The 21,242-nt window shown below is 37.2% G+C and overlaps 1 protein-coding gene across 1 annotated transcript in view; it reads right to left on the reverse strand.

Moving 5' to 3' along the window:
• The window catches only part of LOC124776685, a 712,754-nt gene that overhangs the window by 45,202 nt on the left and 646,310 nt on the right, over window positions 1-21,242 (reverse strand). Inside the window, exons 9-10 of the mRNA XM_047251827.1 lie at window positions 11,899-12,081; window positions 632-769 (exon numbers count right to left, since the gene is read on the reverse strand). Of these exons, the coding sequence (XP_047107783.1) occupies window positions 632-769; window positions 11,899-12,081 (321 nt within the window). The remainder of the gene's footprint in view (window positions 1-631; window positions 770-11,898; window positions 12,082-21,242) is intronic.

The following is a 21,242-nucleotide window of genomic DNA, read 5'->3' on the forward strand; positions in this document are numbered from 1 at the left end:
CACAGTCAAAGAGAAAGACTGGATGTAATGGAAGTTCAAAAAGTATTAAGACTTCTTCACACAGTGAATGTAAAGTTATGTTCTACTACAATTGCAAATGAATAACTACAAATATTTACTAAAATCTGTGAAAAAATATAATATAAAATACAAATATTGGCACTCAATATTTGCTTTTTGATATTGATCTATTGGGGGAAAAATACTGTCAATATATATTGATATGTTTTGGAAAATATCAATGTATCGATATTTTATCAACAGCCCTCTTTGCCCATGCTAGACTGCTTTCTTTGTCCTCCATGCTTTGTCTGTTATGTGTTACTTTGTTTCAAAAGCAAGAGAATTTCTTAACTTCATCTGCTTTGTGGTCACCAGTTTTTATGTTAAGTTCATCGCTATTATTGTTTCTACTACTTTTTATAACTTTTGTCTTTCTTCAGCTGACTCACAGTTCATATTCTGCATTCATTGGACTGTTCAGTCCACCCAAAAGTTCATGTAACTCTTCATCACTTTCATTGAGGATAGCAGTCTCATCAGCATTGCCACACTGATACATAATGAAAGCATTGCCAATGCACAAACTGATGGTAAAGACAAGCATCACAAAGCAATTCAAACTGCTTACCCATAGAACTGGATGTAATATTAACAGCTTTTGGTTTCTTGTAGCTTGCAGCATCTTTCCAGTGCAGTGTTTCCCCTTCATCCTTTGCAAGTTGTGACTGAGGTGACAGGAGATCACTGGATGGTTTTGTTGGCTTCTCTGTAATATAAAGCAATGCCATTGAAAAAATCCATGACAAAAGTTCTCATAACATATGCTATTCTAAAATGTAGGGCTTGTTTTTGATGTTACAAAGCATAAAAGTGTAATTCTAAGACAAGTGAGTAGACATCAGCTATAATTTGGAAATGCATTTAGTCTGAAATCTGAAATTAGATGATGGAATTGCTGTGGATTAATTCTCATTCTAGTAGTATTCATAATGAAGAAGTTGACTTGCCTCTAAAGAAGCCACAAAAACTGCTTTTCCAATTTAAGGTAGGCTATAACTCTTCGAATTGTGTCTTTTGGTTACCATTTATACCTCCCAGAGCTGACAAGAGGACTGGAAAATGTAAAGGGCACCCTTCTCTAGCCTAATTTTTCCTCAACAGAAGTAGTCAATTAAACAACTAATTTTTGAATTTTGAACAGGTCTCAGCTGCTTTTCTAAAAAAATTCATATGAGGTTTTGTACGTGATGTGTTATATTTCAAGCTAAAATCTATAAAAAGAAATTACTTTATTCTCTTTGTTACAATCGATATATACTAGCTCTGAATGTACAGTTAAAATTATCCTTTTTTTAGAAACATTGGAAATTATAAAATATTTGGCTCATTTAAAATTTCTATTATTAATTATGCAATATGATACTGTTTATTATGTTTATTTCTGGATACATTTATAAAATAATAATATAAACTACTAGAAATTCATTTGTCAAGAAAGATTGTAAGATCTTTGGAATCCTGTTATTACCGCAGAGTGAAGTAGTAGTGGGAATGCCTCTGATTTGATCAGACATTTTTTTGGAAGAACAATGTAATTTTGGCTTTATTAATGTGAAAATTCAAAAGACAGCATGATATCATAAAATGTGTGGCAATAAATTACCATGAAAACAAAGGATTTGCACGTAGGCATTCTTTGAAGTTAATTATGTCAATTGGAACCACGAGAACCCAAAAGATGAAAATTTCAGCTTCGAGAATCAAACCCCTAGACATGAAGAACTGGAGCCAACTATCAGAAAAGAAGATAAGTAAAACGTTTATTGCAAATCTCACAGAGACTTCACCATTGACAATAGTAGTGAGATCAACAAATTATGGGAGGGGGAGATTACAAGTGGTGGCATCATCCAGGATCTGTTGCAGAAGGAAGGGTGATTTGTGTAATTTGTCGTTTATGTATGAATGGATTTCCGATCGCATGAAGAAAGAAGACTGAGGGCTGCCCAACAAAGTAAATCATATCAACAGTGATGATGTACTACCAATAATGAAGTACCAGATCGAATGAAGGAGGACTTTACAATGACAATCAGTGACATCAAAAAAGGAAGATAAGTGCAAACTATTTGTAAACAAAATGAATAGGGATGAGGGTAGGAATGAAGTAGAAGCAAAATCCAGGACATGTCTGATTTGAGTGAAATTGTAGTCAGTAAAGAAACAGTAAAAACTGATATTTTGCAATTAATTTTGGAATAACTAGAGGAAATGAAGACAGATAACAATAGCAAATTAGTGCAGTTAATGACCAGTTGACTGAAATAAGAACTGAAAACAATAGTGAAATAGACAAAGTACAAGATCAGATTGGTCAACTTAGTAACCAAGTTTCAGAGTTAAAAAATGAGTTGTCAGAGGGGTTAAAAAGTATCAATGAAAAATTTGATGTTTTAGAAAATAAATGTATTGTTTTGGAAAATGAGTTGATAGTTGAGCCTGCAAGACTATCAAGGAATATTGATGATGTCAGAGTTGAACACAAGGCCATAGTAGAAAAATGGAACAAAACATCGTCAGTTTAAACCAAAAAATTTTAAATGCTGCAAACAATATGCAAACTGTTTTAGATCAAAGAATTTCAGCAGTTCAGGAAACATATGTGAACCAAAGTCTATGTGCAAACAACGGTATTGCGTGGCCCAACACTCCTATCAAAAGTTTTCAATCAGTCTACTTACATCCAGTGGATTTTCTGCACCACTGAACAGATAGTTTTGTGTCAGGCATGAATGACAATCAAAAAATTAAATTTGTTGGAAGATGTCTTGAAGACAATGCTCTATCATGGGTAAATTTAAATTTAAGTTAGTGGGAAACATATCAAAGTTTTGAGAAAAGTTTTTAAAATAAATTTTGGTCAGAAGCTGAACACGGGAGAATTAAAAGTGAATTTTTGAATGGTCCTGATTATAGGAATAGGGACAGTACTTTGAAAGTGTTTTGTAAGAACTAACTTAAAAAATTAACACACCTTGACAAATTATTTGACAAAATGACCTTTTCTAATGCACTTAAAAGGAGATTACGAAAAAGATTGCAGTGGGATCAAGTAACCGGACCTGATGATGGTCTTGAATAATTTTTACAATATGTTGACAGGCTGGATAGGCAGTGAAATAAGTATGTACCATAATAATCATAGTGACAAAAATCACAATGGGAGTAATTACAGATACAGAGATAATGGTAACTTCTATCAGGATCAAAGTGTCAATAGAGAGAACATCAGCAGGATAGAAATAATGGGGATAACTACGGGCATTTTAATAGAAGAAAAATACTCAGGAATAAAGGTCCACAGTTTTGGGGTAAGTTACACTTGCAATTAGACAATAATAACAGTGTTAATGATATGGCACATGTACCTGGAATTGAACAGAAGGAATATCAGATTTCTCATTTGTGTTTTTATCAAAAGGTTTGGGATACTATTTTTAATTATGGTGAAGTAGGTGCTAATCACAAACCAGAATGTGAGAGTAGTGAGAATTTTGATGTAGAATGTACTAATGATTTCTTCTCTTAGTCGGATTTACTGATGTATGTAAATCCGGTGATGACTGTATTGGATCTGAACTAGATGGTATTTTTGATGTAGATGTGAATGAGAGCTATGAAATAACTGATATTGTTAAGTCTGAGACTGGTGGCTTATTGCAAATGAATGTAGGTGAGATAAGCAACTTTTATGGAGATGAGACTTGTATTGTTAATAATGATGTTGATGAAGTACCATTGGAGGATGATGACGAGTATCAGGTATTTGAGGAGTTTAAAAATAATGAAGTTTCAAAGTTATTTGTAACTGATGTTGACAATACAGGTAACATAAGTCATGTATGTGAAGTTGTAAGTGAGAGTAATGCAATACCAGTCCAGTCAAAACAGTTTTTCATTAATGGCATGCAGAGTAAGGGTCCAAACAGTAGGTGAGTTATCTGTGAGCCTAGAGAATAAAACTGAAAACTTTTTGAAGTTTGTTTGGGACCAGATTGATGATAACATATATAAATGTGCATTCTGAAATAAGTTAGCTGTGATTAGTCAGAATTTGTATCCCAAATGGTGAATGAAGTGAAAGAAGATCTAAGCAGGAAGTGTAATTTTGACAGCAATGTGTTTTTTGTTCCTTCTGTAACAAATGAAGTTAGTTGTGCTATGGAATCCATTCATTGTGCTCAATCCTTACCTGACAACATGAGTAACCAAAGTAATGTTATGATATCACTAAAGTTGATAAAACCCTGTAAGACAGCGTGGATGTAGCATTTGATGAAATTGAAAGTGATCTTTTGCATGAAGTGTCTGACAACAGAGATGATTCAGATTCTGGGTGTCCTTACATTAAAATTGAGATTGATCATTGGGAAGGTAACTGCTTGATTGATAGAGGTAGCCTGATTTGTAGTATATCTGAATAGCTTAGAGACAAGGTCAAATATAGTAAGAATCTTGTGGAAATGTACATTGTATGCGTAAAGACAGTCAAGATGGTATACTCAGTGATAAAACAAAGCAGTAGGCTTTTACCATAAATATTGACCCTTGGACAATGTGTCTAATAGTGTATTTTAAATACGACTATATGCCATCTTGGCACTGTATAACATTAAAACACTTGATAATGGCATTGTAAAGCTGAAAACACGATCGTGTAAAATGTAACACTGCAAATAAAAAACAGTCTAATGGTGGGTACTGACTGTAAAGTGATACATATATGTTATGATACTAAATAAGTAGATCCTTTCACAACTTTGAAATGGAACAGTGCCATTAAATATCTAGTAATAAATTTTCATATCTTGTACTGTACAGATTTGGAGTAGTATCTTAGTATATCTGTGTGTATCATCTTACTAGATCATTTTTTTTTCATTGCATTTAGGTCTGTTTATTAAAGTTTCATACACGAACATGTTTAATCCATTTGACGTAAAGCCTGTGTACTTGTTTTTTCAATATAAATAGGCAGAGCATATGCTGTGTGATGTGAGGGCGATACTGAACAGCATACTTAGTACTCAGGATTTGATGTGAGTGATAGACAGGAAGTAACATATCCATTGGAGTGTGTGATGAGAAATCTAGGGAGGAAACTGAAAGATGTGGGTGACTCCATTCCCACACTGCTGTATGGCTGTACCCTCCAGTCGAGTTACAAGAGACCATACGTGCTGGAAATGTACTCAAGCATTTGTCAGCTAGATCAGTGCTGTGACTGAGTTTTGTAAATTGGTATCCAAGAAATTACCTTATATGAAGAATTCATGGAACTATTTGTTTAGAAAAATCGTCACTGGCCTGGGCAGTGTTATTCCACATAAATGTATGTGTTTTCAAGTAGGGGATTAACCTCCTAACACATTAAGTAGTTTTAAATCAGTATATATCTTTTTTAATCAATTGCACATTCTAGGCATCTATGTAGTAGGTTAGTTTGAATGAACAATTACCAAATAGTGTGAAAGACGTTTATGAGTATAGACAGTGTAAAAAAATGTATACTTTTCTGATTTCACACACTGATTTTGGTTCTGAAGCTATTCGATTATGTCATCATTCAAAGCTATTTATGACTCTGATTAGCTGTATTTATCCTGAGTACTGCAATATTGTATCTCACCGGAACTTGAATTTTGGGCAAACTCACGCTTAACTCTGTTTTGGGTACCCCTGATCATCGCGACTGTGCGTGTGTACTCAAGGAGAGCATGCAACTATTGATTGAGGCTAGATGCTTCCTGTAATTACTCTTTATGCACGATTGAACTTATTGATATATGATTGTGAGCTTTATTCATTTTGTTGTGTCAAAACATTTTTGCTGGTGTGTACCCAGTGTGGTTTGGATTCGTGGGTCAGCCCCACATCATAAGCTTAGGCAATAATATTTTTTCATTATTTTGTCCTTTCATGAGTCAACATATCATGGCATACTTTGTACTATGTGGCTGACTGATTTTGTGTTACATTCCTACTGATGACTGGATATATCCTTTTTATAGATGTAAACTTGCAATTTGTAATCCTAGTAATTTACTTTGTCTCTGCACTTATTTCTATAGTTTAAGTGTTGTAATGTAATAGTTTTGACTTTGTATCATTTGTCTTGTGACAGAACGTTCCACAGAGCTGAAAATCTGAATGCTATGTCCTGATATGTGTATAAAATATGACTTCTATTTTAGGTACTCTTCTTATGTTTTCTGTAATATGTTATGTATCAGATACTTCTACACATCTGTATTTTATCTTTTGGCATCATTTTGTACACCGTTTGGCAAACCTTATAGTAGGTCACAAAATATTGTAAACACATTGTTTCCAAATTTTTTGAGGTGGATATTGTAAAGGGACACCCTCCTCTAGCATTACTTTTCTTCAACAGAAGTAGTCAATTACAGAACTAATTTTTGAATTTTCAACAGGTCTCAGCTACTAAAAAAATTTCATATGAGGTTTTGTACATGATGTGTTATATTTCAAGCTAAAATCTATAAAAAGAATTTACCTTATTTTCTTTAATACAATCAATATGTACTAGCTCTGAATTTACAGTTAAAATTATCTTTTTTAAAAAAAACATTTGAAATTATGCAATATTTGGCACATTTAGAAGCCAGACCAAGAATGAAGGAGGTTGTGAGATCACACAACACTGTAACATAAGATGAGTGCAGTGGATGTTTCTGCACAACATGTGGTTGCGTGTGACCCCGTATGTGACAGTTCTGTGCATTCATGGCACCATGTACAGTAAAATCTGTCTTGTCCATCCCATGAATATTCCCCAGCCATGTGTCATCCATTTCCATGTGTGCCAAAACACAAAGGGCAAAGGCACAGCATTGCAGGCTGTGTTGGGGGCTTCACCTGGTGCACATTCTGGATCTTGTAGGGATACCAGTGTAAAACGCACAGCAAAATCTTTTGAACTGTTGACTAGGGAAGAGAGAATTCCTGTGACACAGCTCGAGCAGTGGCTGTAGAATCTGAGGCATTTGCTGCAAGGTCGGCTTTACCTACAGCAACTTCATCAACTACTGCAATTAAAATAGTGTGTGTCACTCTCCTTGCCACACCACCAAATTCACCAGTTTCTTCAAATTTCTTGATCATATTCTTTAGCCCATTTATCAATATGAGGTCTTTCCACAGCTGTTTCTATTGGTGATGTTTCCACAATGATGCAATGCTATTGCTGCTAGGGCCATCAACAATCCCGTATTCCCCAGAAATCCCGTATTTTGAATCTTTTTTTGTCAGATCCTGTGCCCCGCATTATTTCGAATTTATCCCGTATTTTCGTATCCTTTGCTATAGCAGTTCAAACAATCTATTTTGCCTGACACGCTCATAGTTGGTACTAACTGTACGCAGTAAAGGTTGCTGCAGCTTGCACCAAAGCAGTACCAAAGCAAATAGTTATCTATATTGGCGGCATGATTTGCCGTACAAATGTGTGTGAAAGAAATGCTCATGTGGCCATGGCCGAGGGGACTCACACTGCGTGGGAGAGGGGCCCATGTGGCCAGCACTGGCAGAACCGCACATGTAATAAATGCTTGTCGGGCTGTACATGTATGCAAAACTATAACTTGACACATGGGCTCCTTAGCTTCTGATCGGTGGCTGTCTGTAGCTGTCGGGGGATTTCGTGTCGTAGCGATTTACAGATGTTTGTTGCCAACTATGCAGTGTACTATTAGTCGGTGTTGACTGCATTGTCATCAACTTTCCTACTTATATCTACTTCTAATTTTGCATTTATTTTGAAAACCGATACGTACTTTTCGAAAGCTTTTTTCCTTATTTGATCCATCAGTACTAATAGTGATATCAATTTCAATGCCACCAATGCACCAAGTATTTAACTGGTTACTTCAGTTGTGCACATAGCTGCTTTTGTGAAAGCTGAAAACACTTTAATAGAGGACGTGACATTGATGTGATTAGATTTGGAGTTTGTGATTTCTTGATTTAAGATGAGTTGTCACGAAGATAGGGTGAAATCACCCATAAGGAAGAGAACTAAAAATGTGTGTTTACCATTCATGTTGGGAAGAAACATATTCCTAGATTCATCCTGTGAACGCTAATTGTTTCAAAGCCTTCTCTGTATCTGCATACAGGAATTTAGTGTAGCACATAGAGGCAATGATAACTGTTCCCAACATGCAAAAACTACAGGTAAGCTACAAGCAATTTTGTAGTGGAATTGTATAACTTTGTTTGGTGCAATTTAAAATTACATAAGTATGAATTTAATGTAGTTAGAAATATCTTTAATATCATTAGGCCATACAAACAAGGAGAAAGACATGAAGGAGTCTTCAGAGATCCCCAGTTTCTTTTCTGCTAGTGGTAGCACCACCACAAGTGGATTACACAGAGCTGTTGCAGCAGAACTGACATTTGTGTATCACACAGTGAAACATAATCTCAGTTGTAATAGCTGGGACTGCAATGTTAAGTATTGTGGTTGCACTAAAGCTAAAGCAATAGTGAAAGAAGTTATAGCTCCAAAAAGTGTTTCAGATTTTGTTAAATTTTAAATGATCCCAGTAAGTCGAGTAAATTTTTCTCTATAGCAACTGATGCTTCAAACCATAGAAATAGGAAGACATTTCCAATTGTTTTGGGACATTGTGATCCCGAAATTGGAATTCAAAATAAACTTCTGGATTTTATAGAAGAGAGCAGTGAAACAGAAATGTCTATTCACAATTTGTTACAACATTCCCACAAACTCAATATAAACAACTGTAGTGCTTTCTGTGCTGATAATCCCAATGTTGATTTTGGAAAGCACAATTCAGTATTAAAACTGTTAAATGATGATAATAAACAAATATTCTAGGCAAACTGTTCAAATCATATTTTGCACAATGCTATGAAACGTGCCTGTGATACCCTAGATGTTGATCTCAAAAATTTAGTCCTAAAATATTATACGGTCACATCTCCCTTTCTGCAAAGCAAAGGGAAGTTCTAAAACCCTTTCTTGAATTTGTAGCTGTAGAATGGAATGAAATTCTCCAACATGTACCTTCTAGATAGATTTCTTTCACACAAGCAGTTGATAGAATCATTACAAATTGGGAACCCATTAAAAGTTATATGAAAAGTACTGATGATTGTCCCAAAGCTCTGACGACATTGAAAAAGAGTTAACTTTGGAGATTTATTTAACTTTTTTCCCATGTTGGTGCAGTCATTTTAGATTGTTCTAAGTTTTCAGAATGCTCTGATGTTACTATAACGGAAAATTTTGAGGAAGTCAAGACTTTGGTCAGTAAAATTGAACAATGAGTGACAAATATTTTGGTAGTGGCACACATAAAGTTTTAAATAAGTTAGCTTCTTCCATAACCAGGAAATGCATTGAAGATAATCTTATGGAATTTTGTGTGTCACTGAGAACATATTTGGTCAAGAATTTCAAATTTTTAGGTCAACTGCCAAGTCAATTGAGTCTTGGATACCTCCTCGTCTAAGTTCTGAGCTAAAATTTAAGCATCTTCAAGGAATAATGGAGTCAGTGCAGACAGATGATGTGGATGAAGATTGTTTGTATGAGGAATTTTGTACTGTAAAGAATATCTTGAAGCAAAGTGTATCTATGGAAGGCAATGCAAACAGCAGGTGGGTTAAAGATTTTTGTACCTAGAGAGCCAAAAATGTTCAGGTTTGCAATTTGCTGAAAGTGGTTGGGTTTGTATTAAGCATTTCTGTTTCAAACTCTGAGGCAAAAAGATTTTTTTTCCCTAATGAATCACAAATGGACAGAGGTGCACAATAAATGTACCACTGAGCTTATAAAAGCAGAAAAGAATTTTAATTGTAGAGAATTCTTTACATATGTAAAATTAAATAAATCTTTGCAAAAAGAAGCAAAGTCTGTAAATAAATATAAGCAACAATGTAAAATAAAACATGTATCCACATTTTAAATATATGTTTTTGTAGGAAACACTACTTGAATAGTTTATTTTGTAGGCTTCCTCCCCGATCTCTTAATTTCTCTATACAAAGTTGGCAACACTAATTGCTAGTGTTCTGATAAAACTAATTTCTTCTCAATAGCTATGGTGTTTTGTACAGTAAATTTCAATCTTCTTATCTCTTGACATCAAAAGTCACTTCCAACAAAAAAATCAACATGCATCACCATGCGACATACAGCGTATTGATATCGAAACAGGAAACATTTCACATTACGATTGCTTACAGTGCCATATTTTCACCTGGTGGCAGAAAGTGTAACTACTATTTTTTCAGCATACTCCATGAGTGCATCGATTATTGAACATACCTATAATGCTTCAGTGTTCTGTAAATTATATAGCCCACACAGCAGAACTTGTTTAGTTATAACCAACAGGTAATTGCAAAAATATGTGGGGGAACAGAGGAGGCTGGGTTGTGGGGGCATAGCAGGGTAGAAGTGGGGGAAGACATAGTGCTGTTTGTAGGAGCACACACGGACATGGTTTGGACAGGATGGGGTTGTTAGGTGCAGTCCGAAAGTTTTAGGGAGGAGGGAGCCAGGGGAGTGGCAAAGAAGAGAAGTAGAGAAGGGAAAAAAACTGATGGGTGCACTGGCAGAAAAGAAGGATGTGTAGTGCTGGAGTGAAAGTAGGGAAGGGTGTAAATAGGTGGATGACAGGGACTAGCAAAGGTTGAGGCCAGGGGGCTTGTGGGAGCATAGGATACACTGCAGGGAGAGTTCCCACCTGCACAGTTCAGAAAAGCAGGCATTGGTAGGAAGCATCCAGGTGGTGTAGGCTGTGAAGCAATCACCGAAGTGAAGCATGCTGTGTCAGACAGCATGTTCATCAACTGGATAGTCCAGCTGTCTCTTGGCCACAGTTTGTCAGTGGCCATTCATGTGATGGTAGCTTGTTGATTGTCAGCTCATGTAGTAGCACAGCAGTTGCAGCTTACTTTGTATATCACCTTACGGCTTTCACTTGTAGCCCTGCCTATGATCAGATTGAAGTAGATGGTGTTGGGAAGATGTACGGGACAGGTCTTGCATCTAGATCTATTGTGGGGATGTGAGCCATGAGATAAGAGGATGGGAGGAGGAGAGGAGTAGCTACGGCTAAGGATATTGTGTAGGTTTAGTTGGCAGCAGAATACCACTGCGAGGAGAGGGAGGAGGATAGTGGGTAGGATAGGGTAGGATAGCTCTCCCCCCCCCTCCCCCCCTCCACCACCCTTCCTCTTAAAACCTCCTGACCACACCTAGCTGACCTGTCCCCATAACATCCCTGCATGCTCCCACCTGCTATCCCTCCCCTCCCAACCCTGTCTCCTCCTTACCTCCCACCATCCAAGTCACATTGTTCCTCTCATAGATGCACAGTTGGAGTCTACATCCAGCCTCAACAGCCAGAGACAGTGATAATTTGTGTGTGTGTTGTGTTTATGTGAATGTGTACCTGTTTTATAATTAAGAAAAAGCCTTTTTGGTTGAAAGCTTAAATGCATAGCAGTCTTTTCATTGTCTGCAAGTCAAAGTCTTTTCTATACTGAGAGTAGCAATCTATCCATTTCATAATATTGTCATTAGTCCCTCTTGGATTTCCCATCATTTGATAAAAAGATTTGTGACAAAGCACATACCTTTTATCTGCCTAAATAGCAGATTTTTGCCAGAGGCCAAATGAGTAATAATAAATACAGAACTAGAGCGAAGCGTATGTACAGCAGAAGACAATTTTTATTCAGTAAGATTTCCTGTGAAACAAGATTCAAATAAATTGTGTTACCATTGGTGGAGTGCTGACATTGGACCAAACGGTAAGAATTTTGCTTACATACCTTTGACAGGTGGTTTGGTGCCAGGTCGTGTGGCTTTCAGGTTGACAGGAGGTGGAACAGCCCCCGGTGGTGGCCCAACCCGTCGGCCCTTCATGCTCATCAGTGCACTCTTTCCCAGCAGCAAATGATTCATTGCAACTGGAGTTGATGAGGTGGGACCCAGTGGTTGTCTTGTGCAGGCCGCTGTTAGTAAAGTAAGTTAGTACTAACAATCTTGACAAACTGTCCCAGTCATTACAATTACACAGATTCATGTTAAAATGTTTCCTATAGCACTTCACAGTACCACAAGGGGGTACAGGAAACGACAGAGTCCATGCCTCATCTTCACTTCTCAACAACTATATTTCTCAGTTGTTTGTGTACATAACACCGAGAATTTCAACTTTAACAGTTTCAGACAATGCTAAACTCAGTGATCTTAAGTGTGGTGCAATACATCTTATCACTGTGGACAAATTTTTGGTATACTGAATACACGGATACCACCCATCTGACCAACTGTCAGAAACCCGCATAACCACCTTTCACAGTGTGGACCAGTGTGAGACATGCAGGAAGACCATCGGTGAGGTTCTGAAAGATACCGATAGAGATGCAGAGCCGTGCTGACTCCAGTGCCATGGCCAGCAGTGCTAGGTTTCTCCGTTGAGGATCCATGGCATGAACAGCCTGTTTGAGGTGGAGCCACAGATTGTCAATTGGGTCTAAATCCATGGAGTTTGGTAGCCGGGGGATACGGTAAACTCATAATGGTGCTACTTGGATGACGCATGTACACTGTGAGCTGTATGACACATTGCATTTACCTGTTGGTAGGTGTCTTCATGCTGAGGAAAAACAAACTGTATGTAGAAGTGGATGTTGTCCCAATAGCAGATACATACTGGTTGGTTATAATTAAAGTGCAGCTACTCATGGAGGTACAGGGTGGGCTGTAATTATCATATGGCAGTGAAACTTGATAGATATGCTAATGGGTTAATAATGTGGAACTGACTGAAGCTGGAAAAGATTAGTTACAATTTTGGTCACCAGGTACAAATCTGGTGCTGTACGGCATCTAGCCCTGGTGCTCTTACCAGACAAACTGTGTAAGTGGCAGTTAAGAATAAAATCAACATTACACCTCTCTCACTTGTCTGACATTTTCTGCCCACCTCCCACTCTTAATCCATTACATGTGGGGACATTTCTATACATCTTTCTTGCATTTACAATGCCAGATTTCCACCTGGTGGACAGAATTGGATCTATTTTTTTTTCAGTATAAATTGGTTCTGAATTAATACATTAGAATATCTACCAAGTGATTTAAGTATCAGGAAGTCGTTTCTGAAAGTATTTATAAGGAGTGTAGCCATGTATGGAAGTGAAACATGGATGATAAATAGTTTGGACAAGAAGAGAATAGAAGCTTCTGAAATGTGGTGCTACAGAAGAATGCTGAAGATTAGATGGGTAGATCACATAACTAATGAGGAGGTATTGAATAGAACTGGAGAGAAGAGAAATTTGTGGCACAACTTGACTAGAAGAAGGGATCAGTTGGTAGGGCATATTCTGAGGCATCAAGGGATCACCAATTTAGTATTGGAGGGCAGTGTGGAGGGTACAGATCGCAGAGGGAGACCAAGAGATGAATACACTTAACAGATTCAGAAGGATGTAGGTGGCAGTAGGTGCTGGGAGATGATGAACCTTGCACAGGATAGAGTAGCATGGAGAGCTGCAGCAAACCAGTCTCTGGACTGAAGACCACGACAATCTACCAAGTTTCATTGCTATATGACAATTACAGCTCACACTTGTCCTCCATGAGTAGCTGCAATTTAACAAAGTGCCAAACCTGTAAGATTTACGGGGCTGGAGTCATGCAAAAATCACAAGGCCTGTAAATTTTACAGCTGCTACATTTAATTTAGTACAAAACAATGCAATGTTGCTTTAATGGGTTTGGTCAGTGTTACAGATTTTACACATGTTCAGTAACAAAATGAATCTGTTGATGGCATGGCATTATTGTTTACAGCATCATAATTCATGTTAGAACCTATTTCTCCAATCTCAGTGCTCCTTATTTCCATATTTCATTTGTAATCATGTATTGTCAAGGTGTATCAGACACAAAAATTGTGGACTTGATCAACAATAGCAACATCCTAGATAATGTACAGAGTGGTTCAGATGATTTTGAATACAGTGGTGTGTCTTAAGGTTTTTATTCACTGATTTCCAACAGTATATCACTGCTTGTAATTGTACAGTACACACATCTCTGTTGACTAGGTTTGTTCTGTAAGCAGACATGTAGTTTCATATAATGTGATATTCTTTTTAATAAACAAGGTCAATGACAGCTTGTCTTCAGATGCAACAAGAATGATGGTTGAAGGTGTTGAAGTTGAACCCAATGGCTGTGCCATATCTGAAAGATGGAGACTGGACACTGAATTTGATGCTTAACAACTGCCTTTGAACACAACACCCTAGGAGATATTAGTAAAAATTGATCACTCAAGTTCTGTAACGGATTGCATTGAAGTCTTCCTTACTGACAATGACATAAAGGAACTTACAATGCAGCCAAATATGTATGTGACACACATACAATACAGAAGAAAAGAAAGGGAAATAAACTGAAGCCTCATTCAGTTTTGAGTTCCTGGAATCCAATGACTACAGGCGAGACAATGCATTTCTTGTGTGTTTGATGAAAGCCAAAACTTGTGGCTAATTGGAGGACTAATGCTGTTCTTAGTTGTAACTTCTGTCCCCAAGTTACGAGCCATTTTTATTTTACTCAGATACTGTCGTTCTTGCATCTTGTTGATAATTCTAAACAGAAAATACCAGGAAAAGATGGATTTCATCCACTTTACAAAGTTTTACTATATTATAGTAATTGGAAGGAGTGTTACATACATGTATATTATCCCTCAGAAAAACTGACAATTGATGAAGGGATATGCCATTTCAAGTTCATGTGAGCCTCTGTGTTTACATGCAGATTAAGTGACGTAATTATGGATTGAAGATGTTTGCTGTTATAAATTTTGATGTTTATGCTGATAAGCATATTGTTGAATATTCTTTGACGGTAGTTATAATGCGATTGTTGTCTGACAGCTATTTGCAAAAGAACAGGCATAATGTGTATTTAGACCAATTTTACTCCAGTCCAGAGCTATTCCAACAGCTGACTGAGAAAGGCATTGGGGCTGTTGGAACAGTGAACAAGTTTAGGATAGGTATACCTGAAGATTTAGTAACTAATAAGCTAAAAATGGGTGATATGTCTTTTAGGTGTAAAGATAATGAATTGGCAGTGAAGTGGAAGAATAAAAGAGATATGTAAAAATTATCTACAAGGCATCAGGGCACAATGGGTACACACACTAAGAAGAATGTGAAAATTGTATTTCCATCTGCTGCTGATGGAGGCATCAAATGCATCTTGTTTGCACAATGCACTGCACAGTGAGAAACTCACAAAATAGAATTTATAACAACGCTTCAAGCTCAGGTTGTTGTGGCTAATACACTTGAAGCCATACAAAGGAAATGAAAGAATTGTAGGGTGGCTAACAGAGATACTTTTTGTAGCATATACCTCCCATTACTAAGAAATGTGTCTTGTGTTCAGTTCCTGAAGCAACAAACGAATTTGCAAGGCTTCTTGCAAATAGACATGCTACCAGTGTGAACAATGTCGTGTTGCAATATGTCTGGAATCTTGTTTTAAAATTTTCCACACCAAAAAACAATATGATTCTATGTGAAATTTATGTGCAATGATTGTAGATAGATAGTAAGACATAATGTAATAACATAAAATTAGTTAAAAATAAATCAAAATTTGAGTTTTCTTTTTTGTATGACTTTCCTATATTCTTAAACACACCTACCGTAAGTGATTTCTGTTATGGTAACTCAAAACTGTGCATTCCAATGAAGTTTTTTTCACATAGTATTAAATCAGAAAAGTGCAGCATTAAAATGGTACTAAATTTCCCACAATCCTATCAGCAGATCTGATGCAGAGATTTTTTAAATATTGGTAAAATTGCCTGGTTTCTATGGACAGGTAAATAAATAGGCCTGGTACTGAGAGTGTTAGTTGTAACCATCTGGTACTTGTGTTCCCTCCAACCTGGACCCTTCTGACGATTGTTGCAGGGTGTTTACTTATAGATGTTTCACTCTGTACATAATAACAGCTGCCTGTCTGATGGATGATAAAACATGATTCATCTAAAGAGGCCATCTGTCACCATTTAGTGGATGTCCAGTTGCACAACTGGTGTGTGAATTCCAGCACTCATCGCCAGAGAACAGTAGTCAGCACGGGTGCGTGAACCAAGTACCAGCTGTGGAGATCCAAATGCAGCAATGTTCACTGAGCAGTCATTGAGGAGACACTGTTGGTAGCCCCCTGGTTCATCTGGGTGGTCAGTTGCTCAACAGTTGCACATTTTTTCTCTCATACACATCTCCACAGCCATTTTTCACTTTTGTCACCTAGGGCCTATGTTGCACCACAGATGCCTTGGCACCTGTTTTGAACAGTGCCATTTTGCCATGTATGGTACACTTTAACCACTGATGGCACACCAACAGTTTACATACTTAGCCATTTCAGAAATGCTTCAATTCTTGCCCCAAAAGCTAATAATAATGCCTTTGTGGATGTCAGTAAATTGCTCCATTTCTGCCTTATGACAGCTGCATTGTTTTCTGCATACACCAAATACACTTCATATATCCTCCAATGTTAGTGCTACCACCTGCCGTCTGTGAGTGGTTACTGCATGTTTACACTGAACATAGGTAGTGAAAACATTGATGTGACTGGATTGTGCATAAAGAGTTGCACTATTAATGTTATGCAAACAACAGTAAATATTTAGCAGGTACCATGACATTGTTTGGCTGTGATAACAGGTTAGGTAGGGGAAATGTCATAATTGAAACAGGTATCTAGATGATGGTAACAACTGCAAAAGGCTGTCAGTCAAAAATTGTAAGCCCTAATTCTAAAGGCAGTCTTTCAAACAAATGTATAAGTTTAATGACACTCTGCAAGCAATAATAAAGTACGGAAATAATGTTACTTTACAAAATTTATAAAACAGAGTTACAGCAAATTAAAACATGTAACAAGAATTACTTACCATATACTCGATATCAAAATAACTGATGGTGTCAGAAATAAAGAGGGTACTAAATACAGACTGGCAATAGTGAGAGAAGCTTGTCTGAAAATTAGAAATTTGTAAACATTATACAAATTTGAAGGCTACAAAATTTTGTCTAATGTGCAGCATACTCTCTCAAAGTACTGGAGTGGTCCTGGACTCAAGGAAGGGAAAATTCTAATTCAACTCCCAATGAAAATGTTTTTAAATCCCTACCATTTGCCACCCACCATGAAAGGTGGAACACACACTAGTCATCTGCTTATCACTGTGAAAGTGTATCTGTGACCTTAAAGGTGTTGTTTTTTAACCTCCAGTATATGACTTCATAGACTTATTGATAGCAATTTATAGTGTCTACACAGTTGTTACATCTATGGCACAGTTGCATCCTATATACAATGAACAGAAATATGACAAGTTTAAAGGGTGTGGCAGACTAGGACTTTACCTAGATTCCAACTTTTTGCAGGCAGTACATTACCAATTGAGCTACGCAGATATGCTCTATGCAATGGCTGAAACCTTCAACTTGTATACTTCTTTTTTCCAAATTATGGAGTTATCATGGATAGAATACAGGGAGTGAAAGTTATGTACAACTTGTACAGAAACCAGACAGCAGTTGGAAGACCCAAAGGACATGAAAATAAAGCAGGAGGTGGGAAAGGAGTGAGACAGCAGTGTAGTCTGTCCTCAATGTGATTCAGCCTGTACGTTGAATAAACAGGGAAGGATATGAAGGTAAAATTTTGAAAATGAATTACAGTTCAGGTTTGTCAATGACAGCAAAGAACTGGGAAGATTACTTCAATGAAATGGATAGCGTCTTGAAAAAAAGGTTGTAAGATGTACAACAACAAATGTAAAACAAGCATAATACGGTTTTACAAAGTAAATCAGGTGATGCTGAGGGAATGACATCACAAAATGAGACACTAAAACTAGTATATCAGTTTGTGCTATTTGTACAGTGAAATAACTGATGGTGGCAGAAATAAAGAGGGTACTAAATACAGACTGGCAATAGTGAGAGAAGCTTGTCTGAAAATTAGAAATTTGTAAACATTATACAAATTTGAAGGCTACAAAATTTTGTCTTAAGTGCAGCATACTCTCTCAAAGTACTGAAGTGATCCTGGACTCAAGGAAGGGAAAATTCTAATTCAACTCCCCATGATAGTATGGAAGCAACATTTCTGCAAATGGCGAATGGCACATGGACAAGTATCTCATATGGTAAGGAGACCCCATCTATACATGTGCCAAAGGAATCTTTGAAGATGGATGAATGTGAGGAAATTAAAGATTTTAGTGGTAGCCCTCATCCCACCAGATGAATCTCAAGTGTGGTAGGTACTGAGATGAAGAGTTCTGGAATAATACAGCAATACTTCCATTGCTGGAAATCTAATGAGAGCATTGTTGTGTTTTAGTCAATAATAAGCAGGGATTTAAATCAGAGAATGTAAGAACAATGGACGAAGGGAGTTAACTGGAGAACATGATAAAGGAAATGAAAAAGTAAAACACTACTATTTTAAGACTAAATGAAGTATGGTGGGTAGGGGAGAAGAACTTTATTTGGACACTATATAATAATATTCAGAGGAGGAGAGGAAAACACAAATAACACTGGACTCATAAAGAAGAAAAATCTGGATACAAACATAAAAAATGCTATACTATTGAAGGAAAGAGTGCTAGCAATGAAGGTGCTGAGAATCTAAGTCTGCATGCAAATATCTGATACAGGACATGGGAGTAGATAAAAAATATGAACATGTAACAGAACTATGTGAAAAAAATGATGGATGACTAGAATATCATAGTAGGGATAAGTAAACAGAATAGTATAGATGGAGAATACAAACCGGGGAAGACATGAAAGTGATGAAAAACTAATAGCATTCTGTGATTGCTTTGAGTTCTGGATTAAAAACACTTTGTTTAAGACCCATTGGTGAAGGCTACATACATAGAAAACTTGTAATGACAGGAAAAGATAACAGATAGATTTTATTATAAGCCATGAGAGATTCCAAAACGGTATCAAATTGGCTGAAACCTTCCTTGGAAGAGATCCTGATACAGATCATACCTTGCTGGCAGCAGACGTATGTACAAAGGTGAAGCATATTAAAAGAAGACAGCTGATAAGAAAATAGGATGTGATTTAGTTGAACACTGAATGATCGAATGCCTACTCTCAAACCGCTGAAGCAAACCAGGAAGATTCTGCAGAAAGTATCACTGTACCAGACAGATGGAATATTACTGAAAATAAAATTATGAAAGTCTTAGATGAAGATATTGGAGAAGTAAAGGACCATATTAGATAAAATTGATAGACACTTTAAATGGAAGAATAGCCATTCTGTAGAAGAAAAAAGGACAGTATAGTGAATAATGAACTAAAAAAATTAACTAATCAGGAGGAAAAGTTAGTTGATATCCCAAGATGGAACAAATCAAGATCCAAGAAAAGTCAGTAATAAAAACGGAAAGATGAAAGCATGCAGAGAAGAGAAGAAACAAGTATGGAAGAAGTATAATGAAGAAGTATACAAAGCACAGGCAGGTCATACGTGAATTGCAATGTGACAAAATGGACTGTGGAGCAAAGATATAGAGATGTGAAATTAGAAGGCATTCAGAATCTCAGAAAGAGAATATCTATAGGCTGCGATAAAACGCCAGCTGAAACTCTAAAGGCCTTGAGAAACAGAGCAATATGTAGACTGACCAACCTTATCAACACGATACATGATAAGTGCGTATGGCCTGAAGATTTAGTTAAAACTATTACAGTTTCTTTTGCATAGAAATGAAGCATCAAAGAATCCAAACATTATAGGATAATTAATTCTGCATGACATTTAACAAATTGCATATGTAGCCTTTTGCTCAGAATGCTAGGAAGAATAAATTAGGAAAACATGTGAGAGGTTCTGTTTGGATGCGAAAAGGAAAAGGAGCACTAGATGTGCCACAGACTGGATGTTCGCCTAAAGGGATCGGCCCCCTCAGACACTGGAGCACCATGATGTTGCATATGCACATGGTGTTGCCTCCCCAGACTGTGTCGAACACAAGGGGACAGACAGTAGGGCAAGTGTCACCAGAGGTCCTCCGTGTCAGGTGTGTATTTCCTCCACCATGTCACATGTGCTGAACTGGATCAGCATGAATTTTTCTGCACCCTGGCTATATAGCACGGATCCAGCCAACACATCAGCAGTTCACTCCACTGAAGCTCTGTGCCAATTCATGCGCTGGCTCTTAGAGGCATCAGTCAGAGCCTAGTCGGGAGCCACTGCTGCGGGACCTATGACTTTCCAGTGATAAGATGTACCTGTTGGCCAACTATGCCGAACGCTAAACCTATGTCATTAGGGATTATCAGTGGCATAGTCCTCAGGGCCCACTACATTTCTTCACTGTGTGTTACTGGTATATGCCTGCTAGTGTCTGAGGTGTATTTTTTTGTGTGTGTTGCTGGCATTTGCCTACTAGTGTCTAAGGTGTATTATTTTTTATTGAGAAGAGTTTTTCCTTCATTATTAAATCTCTCTACTGTGGCCATAATAAACCCTTGTTTTTGTTTACCTGTGTTTTATTATTGCTTATAAAGCTTCTCTCTGTGTGAGATATAGCAAGATACTACTGAATGTTTGAGGATGATAGGACAATGAAACCCAAAAATTAACAGGGATGTATGTGCAGGCAATTATTGAACTATATGAAATAAAACTGTCGTAAGTTCTGAATGGTTTGCATTAGAACATTCGAACTGCACGGTTGGCTGAGAAGCATGATGGGAGTTAGTATGCACATGCACACATGCCTTGTTGTTGTTGGCATTTGCACATGAAAATGTCACGGTACAGCATGCCTGAGTGTATAGCGCTTGTGAAGGCCTACTATGCGAGCAGTAACAGCCCAACTGTGGCTCAAAGGAAGTTTGTGAGCAAGTTCAGGCTGAAAACAACTGGTCCAACTGTGCTAACAATCCAGAATTTGATTTGCAACTTTGAAAGAATGGGTGGTGTTCATGATGACAGTGTTGGCAATGGCAGTCATCCAAAAAGGGTGAAAACACTGAGAAGACACATACTATGTTCCAAACCAGTCCCAGAAAATTGA

This window comes from Schistocerca piceifrons, chromosome 1 (genome assembly GCF_021461385.2).
Source record: "Schistocerca piceifrons isolate TAMUIC-IGC-003096 chromosome 1, iqSchPice1.1, whole genome shotgun sequence".
NCBI classification, from domain to species: Eukaryota; Metazoa; Arthropoda; class Insecta; order Orthoptera; family Acrididae; genus Schistocerca; species Schistocerca piceifrons.